The sequence below is a fragment of the Aptenodytes forsteri genome, unplaced genomic scaffold, assembly GCF_000699145.1.
Source record: "Aptenodytes forsteri isolate BGI_AS27 unplaced genomic scaffold, ASM69914v1 Scaffold164, whole genome shotgun sequence".
NCBI classification, from domain to species: Eukaryota; Metazoa; Chordata; class Aves; order Sphenisciformes; family Spheniscidae; genus Aptenodytes; species Aptenodytes forsteri.
The window spans coordinates 2,189,365-2,202,480 of NW_008795527.1; the positions used below are offsets into that span (position 1 = coordinate 2,189,365).

A 13,116-nucleotide genomic window follows, 5' to 3' on the forward strand; every position below is an offset into this window, starting at 1 on the left:
TGAACGTAGCAGTAGAAGCCGAATTGCTTGCGTTAATAGTATGGGAGAAAACTGCGAAGTACAAACTGCTTTTTGTAAGCAAGCAAACAAGCAGGCTGCGGAAATCCAGGGTTCTGCAACGCAGTGGATGTTCTGCTCATTTAAGACTTGATGTGCGGAATGCCTTCGCTCTGGAGCAAGTGGAATGGAGGGCTCTCAGAGAGGTACTTGATTAGGTTTTCATTTATTAAGTGTAGTCTGGCTTTACGGATGTGAACTGCACACTGCAGGAAATAAAAAAACCCTCTTTTTCAAAAACTAAGACCACCTTAGGGATTTATGCCTCTGTACAGCATTTCTGTTTTCTAATAAGTTTTTACTCACCTTAGCAAGTTTCAGCTGTTTAAATTGCATTCTGGACTTTCTCTTTGAGATACAGTGATGCCTTTTGGTGTGTGCACATGAAACATCCCTGCTGCACTCCACAAAAATGATCATTTTACCCGTATGACATTTTAAGTGCAGATGTTTTGCTTGTTTCTTTGGCTAACAGCAAAGTGTTAGTAAAGCATTTTGTGCTTTGAACTATTTTGCCTTTTTTTCATTGTAATTTTTTGTAATCATGTGAATGGGACAGAAATGCAGTAGAGATCACTGTAAATACGGGCTTGGGAAGATGATGTTCCAGGTAGGTGGACTATCCGTGCTTTCACATAAGATTGTGAGATGGCTGACAAACAAGCAGGCATCTGTGTGTTTGTGGGGGGCAGTGATCAGTAACCCGGCCCTGCAGCTTAGCTAGTGGGTAGGAGTCTTGGGTCCAGTTTTCTGCTCTGTTCCTGCATCGTCTTGAGCAGATTGTCTAAGAGGTCTTTAAAAACTCATGTCAGTTAAGCTTTCCCTGAGGAAGTGGACTTTGCAGAAAAGCACCGTGGTACCTTTCCATACCCTGAGGGCGCAGGATAGCCTTGCACGCTGAGCTGTTGGCATTGCTGTGTCTCATCTGTTAAATGAAGCTGATGGTGGTGCCTGAACCTTGGCACTGGTGTACATGGAAATGTCCTAAGAGGTCTTTAAAAACTTATGTCAGTTAAGCTTTCCCTGAGGAAGTGGACTTTGCAGAAAAGCACCGTGGTACCTTTCCATACCCTGAGGGCGCAGGATAGCCTTGCACGCTGAGCTGTTGGCATTGCTGTGTCTCATCTGTTAAATGAAGCTGATGGTGGTGCCTGAACCTTGGCACTGGTGTACATGGAAATGTCCTTTAGGAGGATGGAAGCGTGTTGCTCTGCTTCTGGGAGTGATGTGTGTTTGTAAATGGGAAAGTCTTCTTTTGCCAATCACTGCTCAAAAGTTGCCTCTGTAACTAACTAATTTATCAAAACTTTCTATTAAATGTTATGTCAAAACAATAGAACAACTTATGACCTCATGCATGTGATTTCCATTGTTCTTTTCTGGGGGGGGTTCCAGTCATTCCCTTGACCTTGAAAGGTGGTGCACACAGATGGCAAGTGGATATGTGGGCATCCACGTAGTGCCACTGTCCATGCGCTCTGATCTTCCTTACAGAGTTTTGGCGTAAGCCTTATGTGCACTATATTGCATAACTGCTTTCAGGGTGTGCATGCTATGTCATATATGTAGGAGAGGGGATTTTGAGGGGGGAAAAACCCAACGAACCCTAGGTGTTCTATAGAAACATCATTAAAAAAAGAAAAGGTTTTGTTTGTTTCCTGCTATTTTGCTTTCAGACGTAGATCAGTCTTTTGCTTCAGCTAAATCCACTGAACAGGTTCAGGCTGAGGAGTATAAAGGTTGCCGACAAAGCCAAGGTGAGGGCACCTGCGGGGCTGGCAGTGTTTATGGCACTGGGGAGCCTTAGCAGCTTCACCACTTGACTGCCAGAGCTTCACAACTTGACTGCCAGTAACTACAGCCAAGGAGGGTGAAGGCACTGTGCTCTGTTAGTCCTGCTGCTTGCAACCCTTAGACAGATGGGAGCTCGGGGAAATGTTGCAGGCTGAGTTCATGTGCGATACCCCACCTCCTGTGCAGGCCGAGCAGCCGTGCCCTGCGCCTGAGGTGGGAGCAGGGGAGGGGACAGATGCCCAAAAAGGAGGGGTCGCAGGGGCAGCAGCACCGGGGCCTCTGCTCAGGGGGACAGAGGCAGAAGTCAGGGCAGCCTCGGACTTGCACAACATGAGGGACACCTGGGCAAACAGTGGTGTGCCCCCGAGACCCCAGACTTCCTGCCCGTCGTGAGGATTGCTTGGGGCTCTTGGCTCCTCGCCTCATCTGCTGCCATACTTTTAGGATTGATCAGCGTGTCTGCAGCAGCCATTGGTTGTGCTTCAGTCTTGGCTTTGTCCTTTTACGTGCTCTTTGTGGAGGGGTTTCCCAGCTTTCCTCCACTTGGCAGCACTTCTGTGACCACAGAAGCACCTCTAGACCAGCAGGTAGCCTAGGATGGCCTTTTTAGAACTGAGCGAGCAGCACAGCCAGGGAAAAAAAGAAACGCTAAGGCAGTTTATATGTTCATCATTTTCCCTCCAGTTCCTTCTTCCATGCTTTTGACAGGATCCTTACGCATGTTAATATTAAAAATAGCTCGGACTGGGGATATGAAGAGCCAAAGGAACAGCAGAAGCAATACGTCTCTCTCCAAGTAACTCTTGTCCTGCCCTTTCCTAAGCTAAAGCCTCTTCAGGGACCCAGCCTAAGCTGCACTGATCAAACTTAATTCAGAATCCATTTTAGAAGAGCTGGACGTGCATCCACTACATCTTAGCTAAAACGGCGATTTCTTGTGACAGGCTGGCCGCATACAGAAAATGCTTTTTCAAGGTTAGATGGGGTCTTCCCCTAGAAGACGGGAGGTGGTAAAAGGGCTGTAGGGTCCTTCAGAGGAGGTTGGAGCTTGTCTCACAAAAGCTTTGATTTCACACCCTGACTTCCCTCCCCAAAACGTTGCTTCCCTTTGCTATACTTCCCGGTTCCCCAGGAGGAAAGAGGGGAGAAGCCACACCTTGGCAATTCAGAATCGGATCAGGACCAGGGAAGATGAGGTCAGCAGCCTCTTTCCAAAGGGCATGCGCTGTCCCTAGAGGCCAGCAGGCTCAGCCGTGCTGTCGATAACCAGCACTGGCTAATTACAGCGTGGGCCCAGGAGAATGACTCCCTTACCGCTGTCGTGCTCAGAAAATACGGAGCCCAAATTCAGCGATGGCATTTATAGGATGGTTGAAGAGGCCCCAGGAGCTCTAGACATCGAACGGGGATTCAGCGCATTCAAGAACATGAAGCTAAACAAGACCAACTGAAATGTTGCTTTTCTGAACTTCGAGCACTAACTGAGGCCCAAACACGCCACACCAGCAGTGCGCGCGTGCCTGTGAAGCCTGCTGCGCTTAAACCAAAGCAGCACACGGCGTGCAAAGCCCAGTCTGTGCAGACGAGTTGGTCAGCATAATGTTTGGTACTAGCACGCTAACACATTCGTGTATAGCAGGAAATACGTCCTGTGTTCATGTGGAGCCAATTTTCAGCAGTAAAGGATCAGGTAAAGATAAAAGGCAGATGAGCGCAGATTGCTTCTTGATAGCATCCTTATTTGGCTAAAATTCAGAGTATGACCAAAAAAATCAGAAAAAAGCTAATAACTTTTTCAATATTAAATCTTTATTATATACAAAAATATTTTGTTGGGAATTAACAGAATTTCACAATTTGTACATTAACATTTTTATATTTGGCTGTGTTTATTGTGAAAATATTAGCTGTGAAAAAGACCATGGGGGCTTTAGAAAACAAGTCACAATTTAAAAATGTCCTGTGTATCAGCTGACTTGAATCAATATGAAGTCAGAATGCTAACAAGTCCCAGCTCCTAGGCCTGCTCTACAGTAGTGTATTCAAATGACAATTAGGTACTGAATCATCTTCAGGTTTACATTAGAAAGTTTAGCTAACAGTTAAGGGGGTTTTTTGTAGGATGTTTTCAGCTAAAGAAAGAGGTTTTTTTTTTTTACAGGAGAGCAGTTTTTAGTGTTTTACAAATGTCAAATCCAGTTTAATTTAATATGCTGTAGAAGAAAAAAAAAAAAAAACACGAGAGCTTCCAACAGGCAAAAACAGTTGTGGGAACAAGCAAGGTAAGGAAATGCACGGTGACAGACTTCTAATTCACGTTTAAATCCAAACACTTCACCAGGATTTTACAGTTCTTAGTCCAGTTTGGGGTGGGAGAGCGGCAAACTTTCTTGTATTTCAAAACCTAAGGAAGCGGTCCCCCCTTCTTACACCACCGTACACAAGTGTTACGCACAGGCAAGGTATGCTGGGGTGGGGGGGGAAGGAATGCTCAACATGCATTTTTAAAGGGGGAAAAAGTACATTTCAACAGTTATCTCCATGTATAATTGTGTACAAGACCTAAACCAACAAAAATCAGTCAAAAAAATTAGTTTTTGCAGCCCACAATTTTGCTGCCACCCCCAGAACTGTGCAAAGCAGCGCCATTCATTTTGCTCTACGCTATGTATCACTTAAGAGGTCAATACAGAGAAGTCGCGGGGGTTTTTGGAAGAGGTTTTATTGTATTCTCGGTAAATGTTGGCTACTTATGGAGTAACACTTGGATCAGCCGCGAGGACAGCCAGACTTGCATGGACAAGCATTAGCATGGAGCTAATGACATTAAAAGGAAAAGGATGAATGAGAGAAAGTGTTTCCAGGACTACTTTAACTATGTTAGCCTGCCAGGTTGGTCAGGAAGTGTTCCACATCTGACCACTGCCTTGGCAGCAAAAGGAACTCCATACCCAACTAGCATGAGAAAGGGTTAAAAATATTGAGAGCAAAACTCACATTTACTTTGTGTAGTTTATTCTGTAAAATACAACTATTGCTGAGAGCCTGCTTAAAAAAAGAAAAAATGCTATTTGGAGGTGAAACTGCTTAACAGCCTTCACCAAGCTGGAGTTTGTTTTTAAGCCTGTACAGGTCAATTCCAGCTGCAGTGCCAGCAACGGAACTGAGAATTCAGCAGTTTAACATGTGGCAGTTTGTGGAACGGTATCCCACCCCGCCGAGTTCAGGTAAATTAGCAGATACTGTCCGAATTACTTACGGTACTTACCCCTGTTTTATTTATATATTGGGGGGGTGCGTGCGCGCGCACATGAGCGCACTTTTAATATGTTTGGAAGCCAAAGCCACTTCGTTATTTTACAAGTGTTTCTACTTTTTTTTTTTTTAGTATCTGTCTTGGGACTGAAAACAGTAAGTTATACCAGTCTTAAATACCGATGCTTATACTGACCGCTAGTTCCTCTACAAGACACAGGTTGAGAATCCCAGACAATTCCCATCAGTAAGCTTGTTAAAAATACATGAAAACCAAGAAGGGTAGGCCAAAAAAAAAAAAAAAATTGGGCCAGGACTTCACCACCTTCAGTAGTGACAGTCCACCAGAGAAAGCAAATGAAAGTACCTTTAGCTACAGAAATCCTTTTAAAGGCCCAGGAGAGGTTTCGTGTAGAGACCGACAGCTGGAGGGGTATTTAAGGCAAGGGGCCTAGCAGACCACAAGTCTTTGTATCCAATAAGCACTACCTAGACATCGATAAACTGATTTCTCACCGCTTTTGCAAAAGTAGGATCGTGAAGTTTGGCAATGACAATACGGTACTTTAACTCTTCAGAATTTGGGCGAGGCAGGAAACCCCACGTGAAGCAAACAGTCCATATACCTTTGCATGATAGATACAACAGCCCTCCGCCTGTAGTGTGTCTTAAAGCTGTACCTACAGGCACTATGGGTGACGGGGAATCAATCTACTGCAGTAGGCGCCACAGACGTATTGAGAAACAGCTTCTGCCTCAAAGCTCAGTCTGAATGAAGAAGCAAGATGGATGAAGAGTGGATGGGAAACCAAGGAATAGGTAAAGGAAGTTTGAGTTTGTTCGTGTTCACAGTAATAGCTCGTGTGTAAAGACGGGCAATAACCCACATCGCCTGATTCCTGGAGCGGTGCTCTACCCCATCGTTCTCCACTGGTCCTTAAGCATAGCAGAGAGGCAAGCGTGGCTCCAAAGGGTATCTAGCCAGGAATTTTCTGTGTTTAAAAGACAAAAAAGTTTCCTATTTCTTATCTGAATCACCCCCTTCAAAACAAACAAAAACCAGATGACTTCCTGAACACTGCACTGCAGGCAATTTGTACTGCAAGTCATTTAGGTACGATTTTAGAAGATGCAATGAGTTAGAATTGTACGGAGGACTGGGAAAAAAAGTGTCAAAAAAATTTGAGCCTATCCGAGATGTGACAGTTTATATAAACGCAAACTCAAAAGTGATGAGCTGATCCGCCATCCTGCTGCACAAAGGTTTGTACGGCTAAGTACAGAGAGCCGCACTGATCTGAGAACACAGCACAAGTTAAGGATACTGCATTGGTTATAAATTGGATTTCCCTTGCCTATGTCGGTCTGTGATTCTGCTCCAATTTTACCTTCATTTTATATTTGCAGAACATTTTGAAAGACCTTTATAAATCTATGCAAGATGAGACATCCCATTACAGTTATCCCACTAAACTTCAATTGACTGCATCTTGTCACATGATGTAGAACCTAAAGTAGACCGGGTAGTGTAACATTTGGAGACGGCAAGGTAATCACTTGGGTACACATGCACCGAAGTATTTACATTGAAGTTGAGATTGGTGCACGCTTCAGGGCATTTTTGGTGCATTTAAGGAAATAACTTATGGATCTTGGCATACTGACTGTACTTTTATGTATAACTTCTCATTCACAGGGCAACTACAGTGTTTCTTCTATTAGTCTCTATATGTACAGAATTTTACAGCACCTCATGCACTGTCCAAAACAGATAGAAATTACAGATAAATATAGAATTTTTAGATTGAAATATCTGTATATTTAGAAAAATATACATTATTAAACACAATAAACCAGGTAGAGCAGTGTACCAGTTCTAAAGTCTCACATGCAGGTACATTTCTGGATTAAGTCATGGTAGCTTGGTAATGTGATAGCAGACGTGAGCATTTTTTGTTTTACCATCCACATACATACATATACACAGAGAACTATTTGATAACTTACTTTTCTAAACTACTTAAATATTTATCTTGTGAGACATACCACATATCTTAAACATTTAGCAGCATCTTCACCTCGCTCAGACACACCTATTGCTATCATTAACAGTCAATGTAAGTTTTCCTGTTAGTATCTGGAAAATGAATGTTTGGTACAGAATGAGATACATGAAATCCTAGTTATTTTAACTCCTCCAAAACACTTCAAACAGCTGTTATAGGAAATATTTTCACTTGCTCAAAACTAGCCTTTCACAGTGTCCTTCTCCCCTAATTGCACAACGTACAGGTCGCCATCTAACACCTGATCTATCACCGCTGTGTAGATGACTGAAGTGGCACCATCATTCTAAGAACCTCCAAGAATGCTCTTTTTAAAAAAAAGTAACTGTCATTCTCATTCTAGTCACCCTACCAGGTAATGACAAACTAGGCAGAATATCTGATGAAAATCTGATTTTGCTAAAAACCAAACCAAACCAAACCAAACCCCACCACCACAAAAACAAACCAACCCCTCTCCCCCCCCCAACATTATATACCTGCCAATCTGAACTCTCAATTTTCAAGATCTAACGAATAGATGCAAGGAGTGTGGTGTTTGGGTTTAGGTGGGGTTTTTTTCCCCTTGCAACCTGCATGTGGACGTCCAATTAAAACCTGCAGACACTTTGATACGATCTTTGCATGCGACCTAAGCAAGCCATCTTCTCTCCTTGCTTCAGAATTGTACTTCTCGCTAGCATCTACATTAACACCACCAAACGGTCAGCCGGTAGGCTCCACTCTGCTAACTGCTTGATTTAAAACCACTACGTGAACCTGTAGCGAAAGCTAAAGCTTTAGGCTTTAGCAAATACATGGCTATTTGGAGGTTGCTAACTAGGGAGGCTCTTTGACAGTATTCTCTCTGGGATGGAAACAGATGGAGCAGGGAGGTTTTCCTGACTAAACTTTGGCGCCCGTGTTTCATGTGTTTCATTTGGTTAAGTAAATTTATGGGAAAAAAAGATGAAAATAAGTGATATTTGCAATATAAAGTACTACGGTGTGGAAACTGAAGAATCTTCTCATTCCATTCATTGGGAAAGAGTGAGCTCAGCCCACTTTTGGCATCACAAATAGAGTCTTTTCTAACTCATAATGAAAAGGCATCATATCTGTCCAGATAGCACATCTTATTTACAGCATATGTAGGTCTCCTGTTACACAGTATACAAACACAGTTTAGTCACGTTCAGCATATAGTGCCAATAACAAATCATTAAAATAGTCAAGCAATGGCTCCCCTATCATTGCTGCTACATACAACGCTCGATCCGTTTCTCAAAGCAGTCTCTGAGCGATAGGATCACAGAACATCTCTCCTGGGAACGGAAAATAAAAGTCTCATGCTGCTGCCACATTTAAAAGCTCTGCCAAACGTAAAACAAAACCAGAGAAAACACATCCTGAAAAGTATAACAATGAAACAAAGTAGTGGTACAAATTTTCCTTAGAGGATTTCAGATTTCCCTCTAAAAGACTGAAATCTCGGTATTAAGAGCCGCAAAGATTACCTGTGCTATACACCGTTTCGACTAACATTTTCCACATACACTGGGACCTCAAGCCCCCCTGTCCCTTTCCCCCCACAACAACCAACTTTATAGGCTTTTTAAAATCACCTGTATACTGGTGGTTTGAGGTTTTTTGAGACTTACGCTTTTCCTATACTGCATCAACTCCATTTTTCTTCTCCTTGTGCACATAAAAGTCTTTAAGAGCCCTAGGAAGCAATACTGTTTTACAGTGCCTAAGCCTCTTTTCCTTCAGAAATAGTTCTGAGGAAGTTGCCTTTTGATAGCATTCCGTGTCACACTTTGGTGTTGAAAAAGAATTCAGAAGCCAGGTGCCTGTCACCAGATGGAAGAGAAATTAAACAAATAATAGATGACTTCAGTTCAGACACCTAACCTGGTTAAGTGATGGTGAATGTTACTATATACAACAGCTGACATTGTAATATAAAATATGGTCACAAAAAGAGCTAGCCTTAGCGACAAGCTATATTTTCATTTTGTTCTTGTTAAGCAGAAATTTACATCAGCATAAGTTTTGATCGATGAACTTGAACCTAATACGGATCATATCAATGAGCCTACTAAGGGGAGAACTATCACTAAACAAAAGGAAGTATGTTGTAAAATGAAAAGGTATAAACAACATTGCTTTTTAGCAGTAAGCCTCCAATTCACAAGCTATCTAATGAAAAATGCAATTAAAAACAATGTAACAAAAAGCACAGAAATTCCATTACATCACACTCATAAAAATACAGCAGTTGATCACACACAAATATTCAAAAAGATAATATAGAACCCAGCTAGATCTCACAGGAAATTAAGCCACAGATCACTATACAAATACCAAACAATGTCCTAAGAAAAGAAAACGCCTTTTTTTTTTTTTTTTTTTTTTAAGCAATGTGTTTTCACAAGTGTGAATAAATAGTCCTAAACATTAAGCGTCACTCTACAAGGCTCCACGTTATCAGGTTCTCTCCCAGGCTACTTCACCATTATTCAAATTGCACTGAATTACCTTGTGTACAAGCTTCTAACGTCAGGATTTCAACCACAATGGGCTAACAGGTTGGCCCCCAAGAACAGCCTAATAAGCAGCTTGCAAGGTGTTGCTTTACGTTATTTCAAGAGACACGTATAAGGAAGGAAACCTACACAACAGTTGGCTAAATCAAGAGACATCAAGAATTTGTGAAACATCAAGAATGCACCAACATTAAGCCGAAAGAAGCTGGAGCAATGGAGCTGTGTTGGTCGCTGCTTTTAATATTTAAAATTCTGCTCCCATGAAATTACTATTTTTTTAAGGAAGAAAAAAAAAAACACCAAAGAAATTAGTGTTCTTCCCTAATAAGAGCTATAGACTTTTGACCGGTTAAACACTGACGTTAACAAGTTTTACAAAAATTGTTTCAAGTATCCTCTTTTTAATCACAGTGAAAATGTAAGACCAAGATGTAAATGTTGAAGTGAATGACTGAAAGTTTCTCAGATGAAAAAGGCAAAGGTACTAAATCAAAACATATAAAAATGCTTAAACGCATTTCCTTCATGTGATATGAATAGAAAGGTTATCTGTAAAAAGTTAGAAAAATTAAAATAAATTACATATTTAAGTACACTTTCCCTTCAACATTTTTATAAAAATTCAGAATAGTGTACTTTTGAATATACAGAGAGTAAAAATGCACAGGTGCTGCAGGTTATCATCGGTATCTACACAACGTCACGTTAGCATATTCACTGCAGTTGATTTTATTTGTTACTTAAGCCCCTCTTGAGAAATCTCAATATACCCAGCTAATTGGGACCCACTGCGGTTCCAGCCTCAGTCTCTCGATAGCAGTCTGTAGCTTCTCGAAGGCTTTGTCCAGGTTGTCATTTACAATGGTCAGATCAAAATAGTGGTTGTATGCTCTCTGGATCCGTGCGCTTTCATCCACTGTTTTTTTCAAATCGGTGTCCTGTTGAAGAGGTTTTAAAGATTACTAAGAACATAAGACTTGGCAAATCCTTATAAATACAGAAGAAGTAGCCCTTCGTTACATCCTGCAACTAACTATTTAAAGCTAATACTGAATATGTTTTAAAAAAATGATGATAGTTTTCATTTATAGTATTACTTAAGCTAAAATGCATTGAAAGGGCTGAAAATGTTACGAGCTGTGCCAGTAACGTTAAATATGGCAACCAAATGTTTGCAAATCTTGCAATTTTTAAGAAAGTCAATAGAAGCACATGAACTTGGGCTGGTATGCACAATGGGCAGTTAATTATTTTGCACGTGCAACTGACGATCCGATCAGAACAAAATTAATCCTTTAGGAATGACTGAGTCAATCAGTTGTGTAAATATGTTTGTGCCCTTTTTTATTTCCACAGAAAGCACCAAAAAAATCCAAGAATTTAAATTTATAGGAAATGAAAGACAATGAAAGATACATTTCCAGTAGACTAAAGCTCTAGAATACCTTAGTGCTTTTAGAGGCTACATTTCAGCCTTGCTCACCTGACATCAGTTCCTCATTTGTAAACTACTGCTGCATTATTTTAGTTCTGATGTGAGCTGCAAAATATGCAGGAAATTTATATTCCTACATTATGAAGCCTTCACGAAGTGCTGCCACTGAGCATTTTTTTATGTTTCATTAGTCCTACATTCTTAGAAAATTCCCCTCCACTTTTGCACAAAAGCAATTTTTTTGGAAGCAGTTATGAGATTTGTCCCCTTGACAATATTTATTTTAGTATTTTCAAGTCCTGATACAGTTGTAAATGCAAAAGCCAAAATGAAAAAAGTAAATGAAGGAGACAAGCAAATGTAGCACCACAAGAGCCAGAATTTTTGCAATGGAATGGCTTAGGATGCTAGAAATAATGTAGACCGACCCACTAGCAAGCAGAACATAATACTTTAAACAACATTTGTTTTTCATTTGTTCAGGAAGTACAAGAATATGAAATGGGAAATCCTACTTTTTATATACACGTGCACAGATATGATTTAGAATCCATTAAGATATATAAATGTAGATTTTAAATGTAACTATCCTCTTTATTATTCATAAGGACAAGTAAAACAAAGGCAAGGATGTCACTTAGGGAATCGAATACTAGGAAGTGCAGGAAATTATTTTTATATTTGTCTGGACAGTTTTAACCTTGCCTTCTTGTATATGCATCGCAAAATTCAGGGTTCATTTGGGGCAGGTAGGGGGAAAGGCAGAGCACCCACAGAGATACTAGAATCTATAATAACCAGAATCCAGGACTAGGACTGGACAGTCTCTCATGTAGTTAAGAGAATGGGATCTCACAGGTTTGAAAAGAAAAAAAAAGACTAAAAATCCCATATTCATTTAGTGGAAATTAACCCGTCTCCCATTTTACTGCTTTGAATGCCCTGTCAGCATTATGCAAGGTATTGCTACTATCTAAGCTGCAGCAGCATCGTTGTGAGTTGTCAGCAAACCATGCTTTTCTCAGATGGGGAAGTTGTGCTGCTGAACACAGAGGATAGTTTTCTTAACTGCTCAATCTGGCTTTTTTTGCTTTGGTCCTGCAGCTGGGAAAGTTCGTGCCCATACAGAATATTTATAATTTGCTGCCTTGGAGGAAGCATGTCTCATTTCCCTCTGCTACACGCTGGGTCTCAGAAAAGGAGAGAAGATCTAATGAATAAAATGTGCCACTTTGCTTTACATGACAAATCCAAGGAACTTAAGGGGAAGAGAAGCTATTCAACACTTCTTATTCTGGCAGCCCCCAGCCATTCTCAGTGCAGCATGTGCCGCTGCAGCACTGGAAACAAGGCCTAGTGGCAGTCTGTTGTTGGTTGGTTGGTTGTGTTGGGTTTTTTTTTTTTTATGCAGGCTGCAATATCTTTCTGAAGGATTACAGATTCCATTTTTAAAGCACACCTATATTATAAGACAAACCTGAACAAAACTTTTTGGGGGGAGAGATGGGGAAAGTGAAGTAAAGACATTTACATAAAAGAACAATTCCCACCATCAGATCTCTACTACCATTTGCTGCAAATAATCAAGGGTGATACTTCCCAAAGAACACATTACAAGTAATTTTTGTAATCAACACTTCTCTGTAAGAGGTCTATTTTTAAGAAAGAAGCAATCTGCCTTATACATAGTATTTGATTAACACTAAGTAATCAGCAAAAGCCTTGCCTAACTTTTCTTAGAGACATTACTTTCAGAACAAATTCCATCTAAAATGAAAGGTTAAAAAAAAAATAAAATCTAAGAACAACCTGTTCAAAGTAAACTAAGTATGACATAATCTGCTTACAGTGAGAAGTTTGGTTGTAATTCCAGCATCTACCACAGCCTTGTGCATAGCACGCAAAGTCTCCAACTCTGGAGCAGCAATAAACACTACATAGGGCATGAATTCTGAAGTCCTCAGTATTTTCAGGGCCTAGA

General features: G+C 40.8%; 1 protein-coding gene across 1 annotated transcript in view; it reads right to left on the minus strand.

The window, feature by feature from the left end:
- Positions 1-9,566: 9,566 nt before the first annotated feature.
- Positions 9,567-13,116, minus strand: part of MPP6 (membrane palmitoylated protein 6) — a 45,927-nt gene continuing 42,377 nt past the window's right edge. The window contains exons 11-12 of the mRNA XM_009282042.2: positions 12,983-13,111; positions 9,567-10,638 (exon numbers count right to left, since the gene is read on the minus strand). Of these exons, the coding sequence (XP_009280317.1) occupies positions 10,462-10,638; positions 12,983-13,111 (306 nt within the window). The 3' untranslated portion in view covers positions 9,567-10,461. The remainder of the gene's footprint in view (positions 10,639-12,982; positions 13,112-13,116) is intronic.